Raw genomic sequence first — 24625 nt, forward strand, 5'->3', positions numbered from 1 at the left:
GCGTGAAGGCCCGGCCCGGAGCCCGGACAGCGTCCGGCGTGAAGGCCCGGCCCGGAGCCCGGACAGCGTCCGGCGTGAAGGCCCGGCCCGGAGCCCGGACAGCGTCCGGCGTGAAGGCCGAGGCTCTCCGGGGCCAACTGGACTCCGGTGTCGGGTTCGTTCCGCGGCTTCGGCGGGGAGACGAGTCCTCGCCTTAACTGAGTGTTGCTACACGTCGTCTTCGGGACGGACGTGTTCGCGCGGCCCCGGCCCCGCCCCCGCCCGACGCCGGCCCGGAGCTGGCGCCGCTGCCGGGCCCCGCCCGCCGAGCGCCGCCGACCGGACACGCGGCGGGCGCAGGAGCGTCTTCCTGGGACGGTCTAGGCTGCGACCGCTCTTCACTCGTCCTTCCGGTTTCTCTCGCACTGTTCCCGCCTCTTCCGCTTCGCCGCCGGGATTTGAGGAGCTCTCGCGAGACCCAGGCCTCTTCCTAGGCCGGCGTTCTCGGCAAGGTAGGTTGGCGGCCCCCGCGCTCTTGGAGTTTTCGTCCCAGTGAGGAGAACGCGTGGCGGAGCTCGGCCTCCATGGCTCGGTCCTGCTCCCCCGGCGGGGATGCGGCCGATGACCCGGGCCGGGTCCGCCGATGGCTGGTGCGGGGTGGCGCGGGGCCGGGCGCAGGGCGGGCGGGGGCGCCTCAGCGGGGCGCGCTGTGCTCGCAGGGGCAGCCGCCATGTTCAGCTCCAGCGCGAAGATCGTGAAGCCCAACGGCGAGAAGCCGGACGAGTTCGAGTCCGGCATCTCCCAGGTGAGCGCGCGGGCGGCGTGCGGGCGGCCTGGCCCGTCCCCGGCCGCGGCTCCAGTGCCCCGGCGGCGTGGCCCGTCCCCGGCCGCCAGCGCGGGACGCCGGGGAGTGGGCGCGCCGGTCCCGGAGGAGCCCGCGGGGGCGGGGGGCGTGCGCGGGTGTCCCGGTGTCCCCGCGTCCCCGGCGTCCGAGCGCGTCCCCGTGTCTTCGCGTCCCCGGCGTCCGAGCGCGTCCCCGGCGTCCGAGCGCGTCCCCGCGTCCCCGGCGTCCGAGCGCGTCCCCGCGTCCCCGCCGTCCGAGCGCTGAGCCCCGCGGCCCCGCAGGCGCTGCTGGAGCTGGAGATGAACTCCGACCTGAAGGCGCAGCTGCGGGAGCTCAACATCACGGCCGCCAAGGTGAGGCGCGGGAGCTGCTGGCGCGGGCCGGCGCGGGGCTGTGGGGGGCGGGGCCGCCGCGGTGCCCCCGGCCGGGAGTGACGCGCTGTGCCCCGCAGGAGATCGAGGTCGGCGGCGGCCGGAAGGCGATCATCATCTTCGTGCCCGTCCCGCAGCTGAAGTCGTTCCAGAAGATCCAGGTGCGGCTGGTGCGCGAGCTGGAGAAGAAGTTCAGCGGGAAGCACGTGGTCTTCATCGCGCAGGTGTCGCGTCGCGGGCGGGCCCCGGGGGGGGGGGGGGGCCCCGGGGGGGGGGCGGGGGTCCCCGCGGTGCGGGCCGCTGGGCCGGGCCGCCGACGGCCGTCCTCCCGCGAGCGCGTCTTCGGCCGCGACCGGACGCCGCGGGCAGGCCTGGGCTGTGCGCACTAAAGGCCTTCTCTCCGCGGACCCGGCGGCCGAGCAGAGGAGGATCCTGCCCAAGCCCACCCGGAAGAGCCGCACCAAGAACAAGCAGAAGCGCCCCAGGAGGTGAGGGTTTCACCGCGTCCAGCCGGGCCGCGCCCGGGGCCCGCGGGTCATCTCCGCTCGCCGCTCCGGGTGCTGAGCTCGGGCCCCGCGCGGGGCCCCGGTCCGGCCGTCGGGCTCCGTGCCGAGCGTGCGGCGACCGTGCGGTAACGGTCCGTTCGGGACTCCTGGCCGGCGCGGGTTTCTGCGGGGACAGCGTCGTCCGGAGACCGCGTCCCGTGGGCGTGCTGACCGAGGAGCGGCTCCCTGTAGTTCCGCGTGGGTTACACTCGCAGGGCGAGAATCCGGGGCAGGAGCAGGCAGGGCAGACACGGACCTGCTGTCTCCCGACGCGCCGTTCACTGTGGCCGGGGCTGCGGGGGCTGCGGACCCTGCGGGCGCTTGCTGCGGCGCGAGGCCCTGAGCGCTCGGGCGTCCGGCAGCTGCGGCGCGAGGCCCGTTTGCTTGGCGTCGGCCCTGAGTTAAGGCTGAGGAATGAGGCGGGTGTTCCAGGCTGAAGGGCTCCTGCGACTGAGGACACCGCGTCCTGGAAGCTCCACCGGCTGCGGGTGACTTGCCATAAACTCCGGTGCCGCGCGTCGTCGGCTTCCTGAGCCGGGCCTTGCGGCGTTTCACAGCCGGGGCTCGGATGCCTGCGGGGCTGCCCTGTGGGCCAGCCTGGGAGGACGGGCCGGGTCTCTGCTGCCGGCTGGGCAGCCTCCGCGCGTCCGCAGCTGCTGTGCCGTCTCCCAGAAGGAGGGGAAGGGCCGTAGGGCCTGCGGAGGTGCGGTTTCGGCCACTGCCGGTGCGGCTGGGATTTCTGACGCCCCGTCTGGCTTGCGAACCCCGGGAGGTCGTGATGGGATCCTGCGGGCAGATGTCCCCGTGGGGAGGGTGCTGGGGAGCGGGGAAGGACGGGAGCCCGAGCTCCGGACCTTGAGTCGTCCGGTGCAGGACTTGAACCTGCTTTGTGGGCAGTTGGAGTCCATGAGAATCGGGGGACCTTTTTCTGGGTAGTTGGTGAGGAGACCATGGAGAGCGTCTGGTCTGTCAGAGGCCGAGTTCCTGCTTCGAGTCTGAACACGAACCCTTGCTTTGGCTCCAGCGGAGCGGCCCACCCACAGCCCCCCGTCCCTCCCATCCCAAACGTGTGTGTTCCGCAGGGGCTCAGGGGACGGCTTGCCTGGCTTCCTGGTGGCCTCTGCACATCGGGGCCTTGTGTGCAGGCTCTGGGCGGCAGGCACGGCGGTTCGGCCGCTTCTCCCGCCTGCCGACCTCTTCTCCGTCCTCAGTGCTCCACGTCTCCTGCGTGGACGGGTCCTGGCGTGGACTGGTTTGGTTTCTCGTCTCAGCAGGGTTTCCCCCCCTTTCCGCTGCGGCCTACAGCTCTGCGGCTGGGGATGCCCAGCCGCGTGGCCTTGACCTCCCCTTCGTTAAAGCTGATGTTGGAATTTGAGGAGATGCTCAGGCTGGCTTGGATGGCCTGTGCGTTTGTTCTAAAGGAGACAGTTGGCAAATTTCGCATTTGTGTGCCTTCCTAGTAATTCCGGTGGCAGTGATCGTTCGGGCCCTCTGTCATCTGCTTTCTGGAAGGTGATGGAGGCTTTGGGAAGTGGATTTCCCGTGGGCTTGGGAGCAGTAAGACCTTTGCAGGTGTTTGAGAGCCCCCAGAAACTGGGAGCTGCCGGATCTGAACTGCAAGCGCGTGGGGTGCAGCGTCCATCTGCTGAGCGTGAGGCGTTCTGGATGAGTTCTCACGGCAGGGTAGGTCCGGAAGCACTGGAAAGAACCACCTCTTCACGCTCTCATTCTTGGCGTCTTGCTGGACACGGCAGATCCCCCCAGCGCTTGGAATTGGTCGAATCTTGCTGTTGCCATGCAGCCAGATGGGTTTTGAACTCAAAGTGCCACCAGGAGAGGAGTGAGGTCACAGCGGCAGTTTATGTGATGGGGTGAAGACGGGGTTCCAGGTGGGGCCGCCATCACAGCGGGTGACGGAGCAGTGCGTCCCTTGGCCTAGAGAACGAGGAGGAGCCTTGGAGCTGAATTGGAGGCCATGGAGAGCTCTCGAAGGGTCTTGCCTAGTAATGTGGGGCGATCGTAGGTTTTCTACATGAACTTGGCAGCCTTGGAGGGGGTGGTTTTGGACATGAGCAAGACGTAAAGAAGCTTCTGCAGCATTTTAGTTGAGAAATCGTGAGTGGAGAGAAACCCAAAGAGCGCCTGAAAGGGGAAGCCCTCGTGAGCCTCCGTTCCCTGGAGACGGTCACTTGGGACTTGGTGTGTGCGAGTCTGTACGGTTTTGTGGTTAACAGATCCCGCGCTTCCGGAACAAGTCAGTAGGGGTGTGTTACCCCGTCTGGTGTGGCAGCGGCTCTCGTGTGATCCGTTAAGTGTACACGTCCTGTTTGAAAACTGGTGTCAGTTTGGTTTCAGAAACCTGGGGTTTGCTGTTGACGTGTGGGCTTTGGAGGGGCTCCCCGGAGGGCAGGCCCCCGCAGCGTCTTACTTTTGTCCCCGCGTACTTTCAGCCGCACTCTGACAGCTGTGCATGACGCGATCCTGGAGGACTTGGTGTTCCCAAGCGAGATTGTGGGCAAGAGAATCCGTGTGAAACTGGACGGCAGCCGGCTCATCAAGGTCCATTTGGATAAAGCGCAGCAGAACAACGTGGAGCACAAGGTCAGCGGCGGCATTGCCGGAGGCTGTGCGGGGTCGGGGGAAGCAGCGGGACCGACTCCTTGTGCCGCCAGGTCCAGGAGGAGTGACCCAGCCCGCTCCCATCCGAACCTCTGCCTGCTTCCCTGCAGATTGTACGACGGGTTTTATAGTGGGGGTGGTTTTGAAAATCGGAATTCTCTGCCTTTTAAATTAATAGGAAAATTAGAAGTAAAGGAATTCCTTTTAGTAAGTTGTTACATCCTTTGGGGGTGGGATCTTGGTAGTGTTAGAATCTGAGAGGACTGTCCCCTCACGTCATTCCTGGTGAAGTGTTGCTAATGTGGACAACCCCTGGGCCCCTCACGACTCTTGTCTGCGTGGCCCAGAGGAGCGCCGCGCTCCGGCTCCGGGATGTGACTAGAACCCTGTCCCTTAGCGCAGGGGGTGAGCCCGTCCCCAGGCTTGTATATTCCTTGTCTCGCCAGTCCCTGGTTGCTGCGGGGAGAAACCACACAGGGTACAGCCTCACAAAACCGTCAGGCTTCCAGCGGAATGTGTATGTTTAAAAGTTTTGTGATGAATTTTTTCTTTCCTTGTAGGTTGAAACTTTCTCTGGTGTCTATAAGAAGCTCACAGGCAAGGATGTTAACTTTGAGTTCCCCGAGTTTCAGTTGTGAGCAAAAATGATTAAATAAAACTTTGACAGTATTTGGTTTGAGGCGTGATTTTCAAGAGTTGAGCGATGTCGTCGTATAGCCAGCAGCTCCCTGCGTAGGCTGGAAGATTTTGAACAGAGAGGGTGCCTGTGGGATGTGCCAGGCAGTCTGATGCGTGGGAGAGATAGACTTGGATCCAGGGTTGTTGTACTGGGCACAGTCCTAGGACACTGGCCCAGGTGGCTGAGTATTGGCACTTGGGCAAGTTCAACCGAAGGATCACACAGGTACCAGAGGCGTGAACGATCCGATAACGTAGCCAGCCTCCTAGTCCCTGTGCCGCGCTCTAGGAGAATCGGATGCTGGGTCTCCCGGGAAACGTGCCTGCCTGGAAGTCCGGGGTTCAGAAGCACCTGAAATCGGGCCAGGAACGGTTCCTTGGAAGCGGCGTGATAGAGCAAAATGGGGGAAAGTGGTGTTCTCACTGAATTTTTTATTGTGGTAAAAGACATACAGAACTTACCATTTTATCCTTTCTCGAGTGTCTGGTTGAGTGGCGGTGAGTGCTTACGTGGCTGTGACACAGACCTGCAGACTGCCAGGTGGTGTTGGACCGAGGCTTCCTGACGGCAGCCTCTTCCCCTCTTTCAGATTCCCTGAGTTCACACTTTCACTGCTGGTTTCGTGGATGCACGAGACCCGTCGGGTGTAGGTGGGATGAGACATTGGGGTCTCCGTGTGGCTGCACGGCTCTGAGCGGAAGCATAGCCGGCGCTGCGCTTGCGTCTGTCCTAAAGGGTCCTCTGAGAAGACTGTCCACGTACGCGAGTCTGACGGACGTCTGATGTGCTGTGTTCCCCTCCCCCAGCTCGAGCCCGTGCCGATCCTCAGTCTTGCGGACTCTGCTCCCATGCCCGCCCTTTGTTGGAGATTCTTGAAGCAAGTTCTAGACGTTTTATTACTTAGGAATCTTTTAGTGGTGACAGTTACTAAAATTCAGTGTCAAATGAAGAACCACATTTTTTAAAGTTTTCTATGTTCAGTTTGCGTGCATATAGTACGTTACTCATTCTTGATGTAGGTTCAGTGATTGATTAGCTGTGTGCGACGCTGTCCCAGCACATGCTCTCAATACCCATCTCCCGGTTACTCCCTCCCCTGTGCCCCTCCCCTCCGTAACCCTCCGTCTGTCTCCCGGAGTCGGAGCCTCTCATGGTTTGTCTCTGGTTTCTCCCCATCCAGTGTCCCTCCCTCCCCCGTGGTCCTCTGTGCTGTTCTGCTCACACCCGAGCGAGACCGTAGGGAAATTGTCTTTGACTGACTGACTTCACGGCATCATCGCCTCCAGTTCCATCCGCGTCTGGGCAGATGGCGGGCGTTCTTCCTGACGGGTCCGTGATGCTCCGTTGTGCAGATGGGCCACGTCTTACCCATGCGTCTGTTGAAGGGCAGCTCGGCTCCTTCCAGTTTGACTGGTGGACGTGGCTGCTGCGAGCATTGGGGAGCATGTGCCCCTTTTCACTACAGTTACCTGTGGGGTAAATACCCAGTGCATTTGCTGGGTTGTAGGGTAGCCCTGCTTTTAACTCCTTAGGAACCTCCGTACTGTTCCCGGAGTGGCTGCACCGGCTTGCATTCCCACCAGCAGCATAACAGGGTTCCTGTGTCTTCACATCGTTGCCAGCACTTATTTCCGGTCTTTTTAGATTTTTGCCATTCTGACTGGTGTGACGTCGTATCCCTGTAGTTCCGATTTTTATTTCCCTGATGCGGAGTGATGTTGAACGTTTTTTCATCTGTGTGTTGGCCATTTGTGTGCTTTTGAAGTGTCTTCATGTCTTTTGCCCATCAAAGAACGAATTTTTCAAGTTGCTAAATCACATTAAACCAAGCTTAAAATAAAATTAGCTTAATCATAAAGCTTTCCCTAGAATTAATATTTATTTGTGTCCATCTAAAACTTTGGTTTTTATGACCACATGTATGCTTTTTTAGGACTCGTGTGCTTTCTATGATATGTTAATGACCACACGATACTGGAGATGACCTCAAAACTTGACTCTGGGGTGTACAACGAAATAGTTGGGGCACTAAGGTGCTAAACGTCACTACAATTCTCCTCGGTAAACTTGCTGTTGAAAGAAGTAACGCAGTAGACTTGAACAACACGGGCCAGGGCTCCGGACTCCAGTGTCGTTGAAATCCCCTCCGTCCAGGACTCCACTCTTCCCTTGCTGTTGACTGGAAGCCTCAGGGAAACGGGTAGCACCTTGGGGCTGGCTTGGCTCTGTCTGGGGCATGTGATTGGATGTCAGGGTTGGAAGTCCGAGCTTCGTGCTGAGCGTAAACCACTTAAAAATCATCTCTAAAAAGAAAGAAAACCCATTTACAGTGTCCCACTGTATTCATCAGAAACAAAATCCACATAGAAGTAGACCCTCCAAGGGCCAGCTGCATAGGCTATTCTTCTTTTTTTTTTTTTTTTTTTTAAAAGAATTTATTTATTTATTTGACAGAGATCACAAGCAGGCAGAGAGGCAGGCAGAGAGAGAGGAGGAAGCAGGCTCCCCGCTGAGCAGAGAGCCCGATGCGGGACTCGATCCCAGGACTCCGGGACCATGACCTGAGCGGAAGGCAGTGGCTTAACCCACTGAGCCACCCAGGCACCCTGCATAGGCTATTCTTGAAGGGCTCGGTCTTAAAGTGCAAGGGTCGGGATGTATCATCACAGGAGGTGACTTAGATCTTTTTCCCTCCTACTTGCGTATCCGGTCCCGTCTTTCCTCCCCGACTGACAAAGGTGCACGAAGCTGCAAAGCTCCTAAGTAGTGGGACATTTTTGAGCTTTTTTGAGGCGCTGAGATGCCTAATTTTAGATCTCTACTATTGATACTTGATATTTATGAACATGTGTGACCGTACAGTGAAAGCACAGGTCGCGGCAGCAGGGACCCTCGGGTTCCCAGAGATGGTTCTGGCTGCAGAGATCCCGGTTACTGTTTGAGACGCTGCTGATGCCCGCGGCTCTGGGTGAGGCTAAGACGCTCAGTCTGAAGCCTCTTCGGCCGTTCATTTTCACTCCGAAGGCTACACAGACACAGTCCAGTCCGTGCTCGGGAGGAATGTCTTTGAGGCTTCAGTTCCATTTAGCACCTTCCCGGCTGCGGCTGAAGCCGTCTCCGCGCCGCACTGAAACGGGACGTGGCAGCGCGCGTCTTCAGTCGAGCCGACGGCGGGGCACTCCCCACGCAGTTGCTGCTCTGCTCCTGTTACTTGGAACTGTCCGCCGGGCAGTTTGCAAGCCCGGAGCAGCCCAGATGGCCAGCGCTGACCCCGGTCACGTAGTCCATTGCCGTTCGGGTCTGCGCCCATGTGCGTATGGTCACCGCGGGGCTGGGGCTGCCGCCTTCCCTGAGCTGCCTTGTTTCTGTGACTTCAGATCTCATTCTAGAACGGAGGACGGGCCGGGACTAGGGAGGTCTCCTAGTTCTTCCAGTTCGAAGGGTCACGGCCCCGAGTCCTGGAGCCATCACTGCAGACTACCTCTCAGCACCGGTCAGGGAGGTGCGTGTGTTTAACAGTGCCTGGCGTGGAGTCCTGTTGGCTTGGTGTAAGAATGTAGGAGCTTTCTGGGGTTCCTGGGGGCTCAGTCAGCTGGACGTCCGGCTCTTGGTTTTGGCTCATAATCTCATGTGGGGATCGAGCCACGCATTGGTCTCCACACTCCGTGGGGACCTGCTTCAGACTACCTCTTCCCCTGCCCCGTCCTCCACTTCAACTGTCTCATGCTCTTTCTCTCTCTCTCTCTCTTTTTTTTTTTTTTAAAGAAAGAACGATTTTATTTATTTAACAGCACAAACGGGGAGCAGGAGAGGGAGAAGCAGGCTCCCCACCAAGCAGGGAGCCCCATGTGGGACTCGATTCCAGGCCCCTGGGACCATGACCCAAGCGGGAAGAAGATGCTTAAACAACTGAGCCACCCAGGTGCCCCATAAATAAATAAATCTTAAAAAAGAAGAAAAAGAATCTTTGAGGTTTCTTGTCCTTGAAAACCAAATGGGTCGTATTACTTCCAAAGGGAGGATCAAGAATCAGGGAAATCAGTCTCATGATGAGCAGAGTGTTCGGGCCCGAGAACCATCCCAGAGACACAGGGAAACCAGATGACCGAGCCAGGTCTGTCGCTCTCCGACCTGTGAGTGCAACAGAGGAGGAAAGTCTACATTTTTCTCTCTTTTATCAATCGGTTGCTTTTGCCATTTCATTCCGTGTGGCCTTCCTGAAGTCTTCTAACGTCCCCGGGCCTCCGTGCCCTCTTGGTAACATGAGGGGGTTGTGTAAGGATAAACTCTTAAAATCCCTGCCCACTTAAGGGACACGGTCTGGGACGTGGTGTCCGAGCCGGGACTGGTCTGGGAGGTGGTATTCGAGCAGGGGGCCTACGGCAAGCACCTCTTGGGGGAGCACAGAGAGGGCATTGCTGTGTGAGTTTCTGACTGGCGTATTTCAGACAAGATGTGACTTTGGACAAAGGCTTTGAGCCGAGACAACCGGACGTAGTTCGCGGTCAGTATATGTTGATGACTTCGCTGTAATCAGGATCATCGACTTCACGGCTAGCCCGCCCGTCACCCTCGGATCCAGCCATGGTTGAATGGCGTGCCAGTGCCTGGTGAGGACGACGGTACGGCTCGGGTCCCCTTAGGCTGTGAAGCCGGCTCCGTGCCAGGTCCTCTGGCAGACCCGGTAAGTTAGGGCCTCTGTCCTCGGAGGTCTGCCCTGCCCAGCAGGCGATGCAGACGTGGACGGCAACCAGGAAACTAGGCGGCCTTGACTTGCGTCGCTGAGCGGTGCACCTAGGGCTTGCTTTCCTCTGGCTCACAGAGGCCATTCCTTTGGCTTAGGCTTCCCCGGAGCAAGGTGTGCAGGAGCGGCTCGGGAGGGGCCACAACCACACGGAAGGCCGCAGCCCAGGGGTCCCCGTGTGCAGTGCCCAGCTGGGACAGCCGGCCCTGCTGTTTACCTTCACGCTGCTTCCCCGGCGCAGGAAGAAGCCTTGTGGGGCTGCTCACCTCGGGCCGTTGCCGGGCCTGACCATGTGGTCACGTGCTGGCTCCTTGCGGCTCCCACGTGGCTGCCGTGAAGACGGGCGCCGTGGCCAGCAGGTCTTTCCCTCATTTGGTCCGGGGCTGATTTGTTGGCTTTCGGGTCCTGTGCTGGAGCAAGAGTGTGTGGTCTTGTGGGGCGACCGAGGAGAGCAGGCGAGGAGCGAGAAGGTCAGGACAGCACCACGGGATTCGTGGGTGTCTCGCGCGTGGGGCCCTGCGGCGGGCCACCTACTCTGTCAGCCCCAGGCCTCACAGCACCCTGTGAGGGAGGCAGCGGTTGGCAGAGTGGTCCCTGGTCCAGCAGCCCCAGCATCGCCCATCGCATGGGAACTTGTTAGAATCGGGGGTGTCCGGATCCCCTACCAACTGCCGGCTCAGAAAGTCTGGGGCGGTGGCACAGCGGCCGGTGCTTTCAGAGGTCTTCTGGGTGGTTTTTGCTCGCTCACATTTGAGACCCGGTGATTTCGGGTGCCGTAATGACCTTGGACGGCACGATGTCGTCTGATGAATGGCATTCACATCTGTCTCGCTGGCGAGCTACACGGTGACGCCAAGGCCGCATCTCCCGGCCACGCGGTAGGCTCCAGCTCCGATGAGCGCAGCTATGGTGCCTGGACCCCCGACCGCCCGGGGACCACGTCCACAAGGGCCGGGTGTGGGCCTCGTGCTGCTCTGCACATTCAGGAGCTCTGGAGAAGCAGAGCCGTCAGGCCGTCAGGCGGGGGCAGGGGGTGGCCCAGGTTAATGTCCTAAAGGACGGAGTATCCGGAGCGGTGGAGGCCTGGCTGGGTGACCTTCAGGAGAGTTCCCACCCAGAGACAGATGGGCCGGGTCTGGCTGGCTGTGCAGATTTCTCCGTTATCTCTGGGGAATGTAAACAGTCACCGGGAGCTGAGCCAGAGTCTCGTTCTGACCCGCTGTGCGGCCAGGCGGCCCGAGGGGCCCGAGTTCCGGGGGAAAAGCCTGCGCCCAACAGCCCAACAGCACGACCTCGGGCTTTCAAGAGAAGGCGGGGAAGGCGGGACAGAGGGAGGGCTGGGAGCCAGAGCAGCCCGAAGGGAGAAGGGCCCGCTGGTTTCTCGGGGCTTTGGGGGCGTGCTTGTAAGGCAGGTGCACACAGGATTTCTAATGGCAAACGGTTCTGACAGCCTCCTTGAAGCAGGTGGTCAGTATAATGTCACTTACTCTGTAACCGAGACTAATTCTCAGTTTGGGCACTTAAAAAGCCCTGAGCAGTTTGGGACACAAAAGAGAAGTGACCAGGTGGGTGGTGAGACCCCAGGAGAGTGTTGCCAGGCTGGTGGGCTGCTGGCTCTCCGCGCTCCAGAAAGCCCGGTTCTGGGGAGACCGTGTGGGCCCCGACCTGGCACGTGCCCCAGCGGCGGCATCTGGGCAGGCACTGTCCTCTGCCCCGGCTCTGGAGCTCAAGCCGGAGTACCAGCAGCTGGCTGGGCGGGCTGCTTGTGAGGGCTGAGCTCGTGGCTGACTGAGCGGGCCTCGCTGGGACCCAGGCCCTGGCCCTTCCTCCAGCGGGCGTCCCACATGGGCCGAGGGAGCACACCCCAGCACACGGTGCCCCGTCAGTTTCCATCGCGTCTCGGGCCTTGTGGTGGGAGGCACTGGGGTAGCCAGAGGCGTCCTTGTGATCTGGCTATGGAGGTCGCGTGTGAGCACTGTCACCTGCTTGGGTCTATGGGGGCCGCCTGTGAGCGCTCTCGCCCGCTGGGTCCTGGTTACTCTTTGTGGTGAGGACCTTCCAGTCCATCGCAGTTCCCAGAAGCCGGTGCTCTGTGCCCCTGACCCCACGGTGTGACAGTATCTCCAGTCACACGTCCTGGGGAGGGAGTGGGACCAGGGTGAGGCTGAGCTGGGGCTGTGTTCCTCTGCACTGAGGTGGGTTGAGTTGCTCTGACACCGGCTGTGACAAGGAGGAACCTTGAGGACATGACGCTCCAGGAAAGAAGCCCATCACGTTGGACTCCGATCACACGAGATACTTAGAATGGTCGGGATCATAGGACGTCCAGCAGGCGTGGCCAGGTGGCCAGGAGGCTGAGGTGGGCTGTAATGCATTGGGACCTGGGGACACAGCGGTATGGGGACAGAGGTTCAGTTTCACACGGTGCGACCATCATGGAGATGGACGGTAGGGCCACACGGCATCGCGAACGTAGTTAATACACTGGGCTCTACACTAGAGCGTGATTACAGTGGGGAATTGTCTGTTCAATAATAAAAACCTCCCGGCAGTTGTCTGGTTTGTCCCACTGGGCAGACCGATTCCTCCTGCTACATCCTTCATCTGAGAATTGTTTTAGCTCCTGCTCCCTTTGTCTTTTCCTATACATTGGAGAATAATCCTGTCTCTGTCTACAGAATGTCTCTCTGGGATTTGAACAGGAATTGTGTTAAGCTTGTAGGTCACTCGAGGGACAATCAGCGTCTCCCCCCGGCGCTGAGCCTCCCAGTCCGGGAGCGCGACTCGGTGTCTTAGGGCTGCTGTGATTTTCCTGGTTGGCACTTAGGTCCAGACGTGTTTTGTTAGATTTACCCCGAGGCACTGCATTTCTTTGAGTGATTATAAGTGATTTTAAGTTTTGGAGTGTATGTGCCCGTTGCCAGCTCGTAGAGGTATGCCTGGTTTCCAAACGTTCATGTTGAGCTCTGAGCCCCGCAGAGCCCCTTCTGGATTCTAGGAGTTTCTGTGGACTTTTTTGTGTGTTTGTACTGTTTCTAGTTTTGGTCTCCGGGTCACACCAACTTCATAAAATGAATTGGAAAATGCTCCTCCCGCTTCTTTTTCCTGGAAGAGGTGTGAAAAGTTGGTGTTAATTTTTCTGTAAAACTTCGGTAGAATTCTCCCGTGAAGTCATCTGGCCTGGGGCTTCTTTCTTGGGAGTTTTTGTTACAAAGTCAACCGCCTTAGTTGTTAGGGGCTGCTAAGCCTCTATTTCATGTTGTGTCCATTGTGGAAGGTCGTGTGTTTCCCAGGACGTCGCCCATTGGATCTAAGCTTTCAGATTTATTTATGCTATTTGGTGGTTTTATTTATTTATTTATTTATTTAAAGATTTTATTTATTTACTTGACACAGACAGAGATCACAAGTAGGCAGAGAGGCAGAGAGAGAGGGAGAAGCAGGTTCCCTGAGGAGCAGAGAGCCCGATGTGGGGCTCGATCCCAGGACCCTGGGATCATGATCTGAGCCAAAGGCAGAGGTTTTAACCCACTGAGCCACCCAGGCACCCCTATTTGGCAGTTTTAATAAAGAATCCAGGGCGCCTGGGTGGCTCAGTGGGTTAAAGCCTCTGCCGTCGGCTCAGATCATGATCTCAGGGTCCTGGGATCGAGCCCCGAGTTGGGCTCTCTGCTCTGTGGGAAGCCTGCCTGCTTCCTCCTCTCTCTCTCTGCCTGCCTCTCTGCGTACTTGCGATCTCTGTCTGTCAAATAAATAAATAAATAAAATCTTTAAAAAAAGAATCCAGTCTTTTTCATGGATTTTATGATGTATATGGAATTTGACAGCTTTTTTAAAAAAAGATTTTATTGGGGCACCTGGGTGGCTCAGTGGGTTAAAGCCTCTGCCTTCAGCTCAGGTCATGATCTCAGGGTCCTGGGATCGAGCCCCGCATCGGGCTCTCTGCTCAGCGGGGAGCCTGCTTCCCCCTGCCCCCGTCGGCCTCTCTGCCTACTTGTGATCTCTGTCTGTCAAATAAATAAATAAAATCTTAAAAAAAAAAAAGATTTTATTTATTTATTTGTCAGAGAGAGAGAGACATCAGGAGAGCACAAGCAGTGGGGGAGTGACTGGGAGAAACAGACACCCTCCCACCCCCGGGCAGGTAGCCTGATGCGGGACTCGATTCCAGGACGCCGGGATCGTGACGTGAGCCAAAGGCAGCCAATTCACTGACTGAGTCACCCAGGAGCCCCTGAATTTGAAAATCTTTACAAAATTCGTAATCTGTTGTGACGTCTTTCAGTCTAAATAAAAATGCATCTTTGAATGTAGCCTTTTGTGGTCGTAATTGTATGTGTGTATCTTTTTCTCTAAGAAGTCCCCTGCCTTCCTCCGTAAGATGCAGGAGCCGGACCGCCCACCATAGACCCCTGCTCTGCCTTCGTGAAGCATCAGGGAGTGCCGTGAGTTTGGGTCTTGCGTGGGGTAGGTCTGGACAGGCAGTAGACAAGCAGGGAGTGCCTTGAAGTGAAACCCTGCAGGGAGAGTGGAAGGAAGCGGGGCGGCCACATTCATCGGTCTGATGCGGCACCTGAGGGTGGCCGCCCTCGCTGCTTCCCTTGACGCCCAGCGTGCTCAGTACTCACGCTTCCTTCTTCAACAGGAGAAGAGAAAGAGAACAGAGCAGATGCCAGAGTCAGGCTGGGGGGCTCGGGGTGAAGAGCCCGAAGGGCATCTCCGGCGGGTCCGCGACCCCGCAGTGGCTTCCCGCGTTCCCACACCCTCCACCGCCCTCCCGCAGGACCGCAGATGTATTGCAAACAGGAAGCTCTTTGCAGATAAGGCTGAGACCCGGCCTGATTTGCTGGGAAGCCTGGCGGCCCGGGCCACGCTCGCCTGGCCTGTGGGGCTCAGCGGCCTCTGTAAATAGCAGCTATGAGGCTCCCGGGCGCAGTGTCCTCGCGGGTCCCCGACGGTCAGGACGTCCCCTTCGCCTGGCGTGCGCTGCAGGTAGGGGCGCTCTGCCGGGGGACCTGGCAGCCCTGGGGAGCGGGGGGGGGGGCGGTCTGCCAGTCCACAGGGACACGCTGAATGAGGAAGACAAGGTTCCCGAAGAGGCCAGAGGGAGGACTCTGGGGGGGGGGGGCATGGGATCTGTTCTTTGGTCCCCGCGATGGATGGGGTCTGTCCGATGGATCCGACTCTAGAATTCCTAAGTCTGAGTAATTCAGGAGCTCATGCTGGAGACTCCATGGGGCCAGCTCACGAGGGCACTCACAGGAGGAGGCTTTTCCTCTCTGCACTCGTTCCAAGAGGTGGGGCTGTGTGTTCTCGAATCCCCATCCCTGTGTGAGAGGTGGCTGCGGCCGCGTGTGAAGGTGGCCGGAGTGTGCTCCCGGGGGGCGGCCACCGCCTGTGGCTGGGGCCACGTGGGCCGCAGCGGTCATCTGTGCTCATGGCCCGTGGCTCTGTTCTGGGCTCAGCAGTGGGGCAAAGGCAGGACCGGAGCAGGGACTTCTGGTCTCCCAAACCGGGTGGGACGTGGTGTGACGGGGTCCCTCCTCCCTGGCCAGCTGGCTTCCAGCTGAAGTTAGGTCGTGCTTAGGAACTTAAAAGACAAAGTGGGAAAGCCGCGGCACGTGCATAGCCAGACTTCTGATCTGGTGGGAAGCGCTCGCCTTGCCCGGCAGAGTGAGCCCGGGCGTCCACCGCGATTCCAGCTCATCCACGGCTTTGAGAAATCTGGGGGCCGTGAGAGGACAGACGGTTTGCAGAAAGCTGGGGGAACGGCCTCTTCCTCCTCAGTGTGTGCCCTCTGGTTGGGCCCTGGGGAGACCCCGTGTCACCGTGGGGAGCAAGCAGCTGGGTGAGGGTTGGGGGTGTCTGTTCTCGGAGCCCCTGGTGCTTCCAGATGGTTCTCAGGCTGTACATGCTGCAGAGCTTAGTGAAAAGGTAGGATTGTGAGTTTGGTAAATTATACTACATTTTTTTTCATTGTCCGTTTCTTTATTTTTTTAAAAAAAGATTTTACTTATTTGAGAGAGAGAGAGAGAATTTCATTCTCACAATGAAATTCTACTAAGAATTCCAAATTGAATTTCCCCTCGGAAACCCTGGCTTCCTGCACCCAAGGGAGGGTGGAAACCTCCCGGCTCTGGCTGGATCAGGATGTGGTTCTTAGGGCCCAGCGGGCCGCGGCTTCTCTGTTTACAGACCGGATTCCTCTCCTGACTCCCAGGGCAGAGCTGGAAGTAGGAAGAGTTGGAGCCCCCCTCTCCCCCCACCAGGGCTGCCTTGAGGAGACGCAGATGCAGGAGCCAGTGGTGGGGCGCGGGTGGGGGGTGGGTAGGGCTGCGGGGAAGGTTCCGGCTGTGGCCCCGGGGGCCTTGTGCAGGCTCTGCACGGCCCAGGTGGCGACCGCTGTGGCTGGAAACCGTGTGTGGTAGCCGGGGGTCGTGCTGAGCAGCGTGGCTGTCCCCGGACGCAGCTGTTCTCAGCCGGACACGAAACTCCCACATCAGCTTCGGACCCTGAGATGTTAAGAAATATCTAACCCCCTCCGCCCCGCAAACACCGAGAAGCAAGTATTGTAGACTTGAGCCCAAATGTAAGTTTATCATGACTTTTTTTTAACATTATCATCACTGTTAAGAGCTACATTCTGGAAAGAACCCACATTTGCGTCTAGAGCAGCAGCTCAGCTCGACACGGTGAAGGACACAGCGTCGCAAACAGGCTCTTAGGAATTCCAGGTCCATTAATGCAGGGCCGGAGCCACCGCGAGCCCGTCCCGCACCGGCCATGTCCGAGGCGCTGACCCCGGTCCCGCGTGGACCTGAGGCACGAGGAGCTCTCGGGCAGCGAGGAAAAGCAGTCGCAGGGAGGGGAGACCTTAAATTCTCGGGGCTGCCGTGGTGAGCTTCTGTCCGTCCCTCATTCGCTGCTTCACGCAGCCTTTCGGTCCTCAGCTCAGTGCCCGCTAAGCTCCTGCCCGCGGTCCGAGCCTTTCCCGGCTGCAGGAGCTGCTCACTCGTGGTCCACTTCCAGGGCAAGTCGCCGGCCCGGGACCCAAGGCCCAGCGGCAGGGGGAAGCGAAAGGGGCAGAGCTCATTCCTGCGGGCTGTGGGCAAACCTTCACCCCTTTCCCTTCTCCTCAGAGTTGCTCCCTCACGCAAGTGAAGGCGGCAGGCCCAGCGCCGGCTGGGGGGTGGTTGGGGGGGGGGGGGGGGGGGGTCGGGGGGGGGTCTGGGGGGGGGGGCGGGGGGGGGGGCTGACTGTCCAGCCTCCAGCCTCCTTGGCACCATCGCGTTGAGGAACCAGGTCCAAGGTGGTTTTGGGAACTAAATGAGGTTTGTGTGGCCACGTGTGGTAGTAAATAGTGGCTCCTTGTCTCTCGCAAGCGTGAAACAGCACAGTGAGAGCTGCCACCGTAGCGTAAGGAGGTGAGCGGCCCCCGCTCCCGGGCTTGGCGCTCGGACGGCCGACAGGAGCAGAAGGGAGAGGTCAGGTGCGCCAGGAGGCCCCAGTCCGACCCCACCTCCCCACCTACTAGAGGGGCGCTCTGGGCAGCCGACTCCCCTACCCTCATCCCTGGTTCCCCGGCCTGCGAAACGGGAGCGACGTGCTGGGGGCGGCCGGCCTTCTATGGTCCCCTGTCGGGGACACCGTGCGTCCTGTGCCCCCGCCGAGGGGAGCAGGGCCCTCGCTGTAGGGTGTCACAGAGCACACACGGCTTCTGCCTGCATCTGTCGCACGGAGAACCTGGCTGGAGCAGTGGCTGGGGCACAGGACCTCTCGGCTCAGAGGCTCTGGCTTCCTGGGCCCGGAGGGCCTGCAGACCGCGGGGCCCTCCCCGTGTGCAGACAGTAGTGCTGCGGCCGTCTCGGCGAGCACTTGCCCCGGCACACTTCTCCGTGTTTCACGTAGTTGCTCCTTGCACGGACTCCTCCCTCCCCTCCACGCGGAGGGCACCAGCCAGTGACGGAGACATGATGAGCCCAGAGTCCTGGTCCCGGGGCTTCCAGGTGCACGGCCATCCCCAGATCCTGCGCTGTGTGGACATCAGAGTCTCAGGGGTGGCTCTCTGGGTGCTGCCCCCAAGACTTCCTCACTGGCCCTCTGGGGAAGAGTCAGCGTACCTGATCCCCATGGGGCGCAGGGCCAGCTGTGTCCTCCTGTGTGTCCCGGCCTCCGTCCCCCTCCCACACCCGCTGGTGACGGGTGCTGTCACAGGGACAGACGACTGATGAGCTAGGGCTGCCGTGAGCCCCGCAGCAGTGCTGAGCGGAATAGGCTTGCTCAGACTCTGCGCACAGCCCGCAACGGAAAGCTCCATGCTGGGCCATCGGGACACTGGTCAGTTAGGAGCACACTGGCGCGCGGTGGTGCTAGGAGGCCACACGAGACGCGCGTTCACAGCCCAAGAGCGCAGCTCCAAGGGGTTTGGAGGGGTCCTGGGCCCAGGGACCATGGGGGGCCGGCCTGCCCTGGGGAGCTCGCTGGGCTCTACCCTCTGTTCTGGGCGGCATGTCAGAGTTGTCCTAGGACCACACGTGTGCCTTTGTGTGCGTGACGTCTCAGCCACAGAGATGCAGAGGCGAGAATCTGGCAGCTGCGCTCAGGTTGGGGGTCCCAGCGTGGCCGGGACGGGGAGGCGAAGGTGGGCCGCGAGGGAGAGACCTGAGGGCTGGGAGGGGCCCCGACATCTACCAGCACCCCGGCCCCAGCCTGCATGCGGTCACGCCCCGGTGTCTGAACGCTCATCGCTGTGTCCCCTTCCTTGGTGCAGGAGCCTGTGTCCCCCGAGCGCTCGTGATGAAGCAGCGTCTGGCTCTGATCGGCCTGGCCTTCCTGTGGCTGCTTCCGGGGGGACACCCTCAGCAGACAGCGGAGGACGCCTGCTCCCTGCATATTCTCGTCCCAGGCCTCAAAGGTAACCTTGACCGCGGCCTCCCGAGTGTGGCTGAGGCTTGAGCGCTGGTGCTGCCGCCGCCCGGGGTCTGAGCAAGATGCGCCTCAGTTTCCCCATCTGCCAAACTCTGGGTCGACTACATAAAGTCTACTCTTCCTTTGGCCAAGGGATTCTGAAATTCTGAAGCCGCCTATCTGCACCCCATAAAGGACACTAACATTCGTTCCAGGTGCCACACACATACCTCGAATGACTTTCAGAATGAGATGGTCTCATCTGGCCCATTTTGCAGATAAGGACATTGGAGGCTCAGGGACATTTGGCAGTTTGCCGGACCGGGTCCCACCGCTTCCAAGCCAGTGCTCCGACACTGGTTCCTGAGAGCTCCTAATTTCTTCTTTAAAAAACAAACAAACAAACAAACAAACAAACCCCAAAAGCTCTTCGCTTGCCGGCTTGCTTGTAATTTCCTTCCAGTTGGAGTCTGCTCTGCCGAGCAGATGTGGCGGCTGGGGGTACCGGCCCTGGGAATGAGCATCTTTGTTTAGAAAAGACCCTGGTTTCTCCACAGCACAGGCAAGAGATTCCCAGATCTTGTAATTCCCAAGAAGGGTGGAGGGTCCACTGCAGGATGGACATGTGGGCTCCAGCTCAAACGCTACAAAAACCCTTGAAGCAGGCGCAGGGCTCGTGACACACATCAGGTGGGCAGGCTTGGGCCTCTGGCTCTCGGAGCCAGCCACCAGGGTGCAGCGGGGCCGGCCCAGGACTCACTCCCCAAATTCCCTTCTGCTCTTTGCTTCCTGCTCCGTCTGCACGGACCGGCCAGGACACTGGGCCTTCCGCGCGAATGTCAGCTCTCCTTGCAGAGACAGAGGGAGCAGACTCACACTTAGGGGCTTTGGACCCATGACGAGAATGACCGCCCCCCAAGACAGAGCCGGGAGTCTCTGGAGACCAGACCGTCGTGGGGGCAGACGGGGCTTGTGAGGGCAGGCTGCAGCTGAGGGCGGCCGGGGCAGATGGCCTCAGTGAGCCGGACGGGGGGTGGGCGCCCTGGAGGACAACGCTGAGGCAGACCCTGTGCCCAGGGGCTCGTCCTGCAGCAGGTGAAGCAGACTCGTCCCCAGGTCGTGTGGAAGCCGTGGAGGGTGGTTTGGGCTGTGGAGCCTGCGTTCCAGACGCCCTGATGAAGCAGCAACGTTGCCCCATAGTCTCGATGGCCACAGTCTGTGCACACCAAAGCCACAGTTCCAGTAGAGAAACTTTTCCCCCACAATTTGTTTATTGGAGAGAGAGGCAGTGTGCGAGGAGGGGGTCGGGGCAGAGGGGGAGGGAGAGAGAGAATTGCAGGCAGACTCCACACTGAGCGCCCAGCTCCATCTCCGACGCGGAGGTCATGACCCCAGACAGAATCGAGAGTTGGACGCTTTTTTTTTTTTTTAAAAGATTTTATTTATTTATTTGACAGACAGAGATCACGAATAGGCAGAGAGGCAGAGAGAGGGGAAGCAGGCTCAATGCTGAGCAGAGAGCCCGATGCGGGGCTCGATCCCAGGACCCTGAGATCACGACCTGAGCTGAAGGCAGAGGCTTAACCCACTGAGCCACCCCGGCGCCCCAAGAAGCTTCTTACCAGACCTCCCGAAGTCTGCGCAGTCGGGTGTCCTGTGCATGTCTCCGGCTTCACTGAGCTGTGACTGACAGGTGGAAGCTGCGTACGCGCCAGATGACGGGTGAATTCACAGCAGCCTTGTGAAGTGACGTCACCTCCCGTTGTCCCTGTTCTGGGGGTGGGGGTGGAGGCCAGGACTGGGGGTTTCTTGTTCTGGCCCAGGAACCAGGGGACCGACCGCACACCTTTGGGGACTTTGCTCCTCTGAGACACGCCAGCGGCTGGGGCCTGCTTCCTCTCCCACTGTGGGGGGACGTCCACTGTAGAGGCAGGTGCTGGAGAGCCAGGAGCACCCACGGCCCTTCCTCAACCGGCCGCAAAGATGGCCAAGTGCCTACACCAAGTACCTGATGTCTTCCTTGTTGGGTCAAGAATGACCCAAATGCCATCGAGGCAACAGCTTTGTGCTTAGACCTTCTTGAGACTGGCAGGGAGACGAGCTAGAAGTGAGTACTAGCCACGTGTGCTTTGCACGTGGGAGGGAGGAGGGAACAGGTTGCCAATGATGAAGAATGAGCTGGACACTTCAAATGTTAGCCTCTCCGGGTAGAGACATAACTTGTCACATAGAATGTCACACGGTCATTGGTGCCAGATCACTGCCTGCTAAAGGAAAGGCTGTGGGAAGAGGACATTGGGCTCCCCGGGCGCACAGTACGGCGTGCGCGCGAGTCTGCAGGGAGAGGCTTAGAGCAATACGGTCCTGAGGTTCTCATCAGCGGGGCCGCAGCTCTGAATGTCCCTGAGACCACGGATAGGGCGCAGCCCCTGTCTTCTAGGGTGCAGTGCACCCTGTCCTCGGGGTTGGGGGGCTTACCCAACCAGGGGCTCGGGAGGCTCTCTGCCTCTGAGCTCTGGACGCCCCCCTCCCAGGGACCACCCCTGCTCCCCAGCACTGGGCGAGACTGTGATGCAGAATCTTGGGGAGAACAGTGTTCGAGGGACTTTCTGATGATCTGAGATGAGACCCATGAGAGGTCACGCTCTTAGAAAGTTTTTCATGATATAGTAGTCCTCTCTCCCGCCTTAGGAAGAGGACTTGTGGGCTCAAGGTAGCACTTGGTGCTGCCCAGGGACTTTCCGTCCTCGGAGCCTTGCTACACACGCAGGTGCCACACTCCATGCGACCTGCAGCAGCAGGGGCGTGGGGGCAGCCGGGGAGCCCGCGACCGTCCTGAGGCCTGTGTCCTCACTGCTTTCTCTCTGGGAGGAGTGCGGAGCTGGGTGCGCAGCGTTGGTTCACTGGCGGTCTGGTGATCTCAGTCCTTCCCCGTGAAGGCTTGGATGCACTAGGGAGGGGTGGTCGAGACCTGCTGCCTCCTTCTCCGGGCCTGGCTCCTCCTCCGTGGGGTGCACGCGGTCCCGCCTCCCGTGGTGGGGCGAGCTCGCTGCATGCACATGTCGGGGAACACAGCAGGCAGCCTCTGGGGCTCCTCTTCCTCCACAAAAGAAAAGCTGGCGGCGTGCTTGGTGTACATTTCCTACAAGTGCAGACAGAGCGCCTTTGTGGTCAGGGCCGCTCCGGGGTGCGCTGGGAGACCCCGAGCTGGCGGGGTGTGCTCTCGGGCTTCCCGGGGTTCCTGCTCAGTGGGGGAGCTGGCACGCGGGAGCCGGTGCTGTCCCGCAGGCGGTGACACAGGCTCGCCGTGGCCCGGACCCCCTCAGGGGTACACTTCCCGCTCTCCCTGACACACGGGGGGGCCCCGCTCTTTCTCTGGGCACCGCCCCGTCGCCCAGCCCTCGCTGGCACCTGCGCACCTGTCACTTCCATCCTGGCCCCTCACCTGTGCGGGTAGGGCCCCTCTCAGAGTGTTTGCCCGTTGGGCGCCTGGCTATGGCGAGTCCCCACAAGTCACTTCATCGAGCCCTTTTCTATCTCTCAGTCTCGATTATGGCTTTTTTGGGTTGAAATTATTGTCGTATTTTATCTTCCTTTACCTTATGTCCTGTGCAGCTAAGGAGAATTCCCAGTCAGCCTGACTCACGCCGGAGCCGCCGTCTTCACAACCCCGGCCCCGGGTGACACACGGGGTCTTCTCCTCACTCCCGAGTTCTGCAGCGTCACCGCGTCGCGTCTACGTTGCTTTCCCTCGTCTGTCACGTGTGGTTCCCTGTGGCGCTTGCGCTGTGGCCTTCCGTGCCTTCCCCTGGCGCTGGGAGGCCACAGCTCTTAACCTGGCCAAACCCTCACGGCTTCAACTGTCTGTTCTCCCTTTTCTGGAATTCCTCTGCGGTGCACATGGGCGTCTGTGGGGCTTTTCTTCACTCTCCCCTTGAGAACTTGGAATCCAAACACAGCTCTCCAGTCCTCGACCTCTTCCCGGTGCTCCGTGACAACATTCTCCGTCCTGACGCGTTGCGCGGCGTGGCTCGCGTCCTCGGCCACCCGGCTACTCGGCCTTTCTGTACAGAGATTCATTTCAAAATTACTTTCATGTACACTGCAGCTTGATGAGCCATTCCCTTGTTAAATGAATATTTGGGCCATTTCCAGTTTTTTTACTGTTAAGAATAAGGTTGCAATATAAGACAAAATCAGAGAGGGAGACAAGCCATAAGAGACCCTTAACTATGGGAAACAACCTGAGGGCCGATGGAGGAGGGACGCAGGAGGCGCAGGCTAACTGGGTCACGGTCGTTAGGGACGGCACGTGCCGTCGTGAGCACCGGGTGTTACAAGCGACTGACGCGTCACTGAAATCCACCCCTGAAACTAATAATACACTAGATGTTGATTTATTGAATTCAAATAAAATAAGATTATTAAAAAATATATATTTCATAGGCGCCTGGGGGACTCAGTCGGTGAAGCCTCTGCCTTCGGCTCAGGTGATGATCTCAGGGCGCTGGGATCGAGCCCCATGTCGGGCTCTCTGCTGCCCTTCTTTTCACTACATCTGTATCTTTGGGATAAATACCCAGGAATGCAATGGCAGGGTTATAGGGAAGCTCTATTTTTAATTTCTTGAGGAATCTCCACACTGTTCTCCAAAGTGGCTGCCCCAACTTGCATTCCCACCAACAGTGGAAGAGGGTTCCCCTTTCTCCACATCCTCTCCAGCACACATTGTTTCCTGTCTTGCTAATTTTGGCCATTCTAACTGGTGTAAGGTGATATCTCAATGTGGTTTTAATTTGAATCTCCCTGAGGGCTAGTGACGATGAACATTTTTTCATGTATCTGATAGCCATTTGTATGTCTTCATTGGAGAAGTGTCTGTTCATATCTTCTGCCCATTTTTTTTGTATGATTGTCTGTTTTTTGTGTGTTGAGTTTGAGGAGTTCATTATAGATCCTGGATATCAACCTTTTGTCTGTACTGTCATTTGCAAATATCTTCTCCCATTCCGTGGGTTGCCTCTTTGTTTTGTTGACTGTTTCCTTTGCTGTGCAGAAGCTTTTGATCTTGATGAAGTCCCAAAAGTTCATCTTCGCTTTTGTTTCCTTTGCCTTTGGAGACATATCTTGAAAGAAGTTGCTGTGGCTGATATCGAAGAGATTACTGCCTATGTTCTCCTCTAGGATTCTGATGGGTTCCTGTCTCACGTTGAGGTCTTTTATTCATTTTGAGTTTATCTTTGTATAAGGTGTAAGAGAATGGTCAAGTTTCATTTTTATACATATAGCTGTCTAGTTTTCCCAGCACGATTTATTGAAGAGACTGTCTTTTTTCCACTGTATATTTTTTCCTGTTTTGTCGAAGATTATTTGCCCATAGAGTTGAGAGTCCATATCTGGGCTCTCTACTCTGTTCCACTGGTCTATGTGTCTTGGTGTTCACAGCTTTGTAGTAAAGCTTGAAATCAGGTAATGTGAGGCCCCCCGTTTTATTTTTGTTTTTCAACATTTCCTTAGTGATTTAGTGTCTCTTCTGATTCCATACAAATTTTTGGATTATTTGCTCCAGCTCTGAAAAATACCAATGGAATTTTGATCGGAATGGCGTTAAAAGTATAGATTGCTCTAGGCAATATAGACATTTTAACAATGTTTATTCTTCTAATCCAAGAGCAAGATCCTAGCAAACAGGATCCAACAGCACATTAAAAAGATTATCCACCATGACCAGGTGAGATTCATCCCTGGGCTACAAGGATGGTTCAACATTCGCAAATCAATCGATGTGATAGAGCAAAGTAATCAGAGAAGAGAGAAGAACCACATGGTCCTCTCAATTGATGCAGGAAAAAGCATTGACAAAATCCAGCATCCGTTCCTGATTAAAATTCTTCAAAGTATAGGGTTAGAGGGAACATTCCTGAACTTCATCAAATC

The 24625-nt window shown here is 58.2% G+C and overlaps 2 protein-coding genes across 7 annotated transcripts in view; both read left to right on the forward strand.

The window, feature by feature from the left end:
• The first annotated feature begins 384 nt into the window (after positions 1-384).
• On the forward strand, positions 385-5027 carry RPS7 (ribosomal protein S7). Its single transcript, XM_059405093.1, has 7 exons — positions 385-491; positions 699-784; positions 1105-1176; positions 1275-1418; positions 1618-1682; positions 4190-4340; positions 4919-5027. Exons 2-7 carry the CDS (start codon positions 710-712, stop codon positions 4994-4996), a joined length of 585 nt encoding a protein of 194 aa, XP_059261076.1. The 5' UTR covers positions 385-491; positions 699-709; the 3' UTR covers positions 4997-5027.
• A 9625-nt stretch (positions 5028-14652) lies between these two features.
• The window catches only part of COLEC11 (collectin subfamily member 11), a 34207-nt gene continuing 24234 nt past the window's right edge, over positions 14653-24625 (forward strand). For 4 of the 6 annotated variants that reach the window (XM_059405095.1, XM_059405096.1, XM_059405097.1 and 1 more), the window contains exons 1-2: positions 14692-14773; positions 18552-18695. In XM_059405095.1, coding sequence (XP_059261078.1) covers positions 18578-18695 — 118 coding nt within the window. In that variant the 5' untranslated portion in view covers positions 14692-14773; positions 18552-18577. Of the gene's footprint in view, positions 14774-18551; positions 18696-24625 lie in introns of all 6 variants that reach the window. The other 2 variants (XM_059405099.1, XM_059405100.1) reach the window with 2 other exon arrangements.

This window comes from Mustela nigripes, chromosome 7 (genome assembly GCF_022355385.1).
Source record: "Mustela nigripes isolate SB6536 chromosome 7, MUSNIG.SB6536, whole genome shotgun sequence".
Taxonomy (NCBI): Eukaryota; Metazoa; Chordata; class Mammalia; order Carnivora; family Mustelidae; genus Mustela; species Mustela nigripes.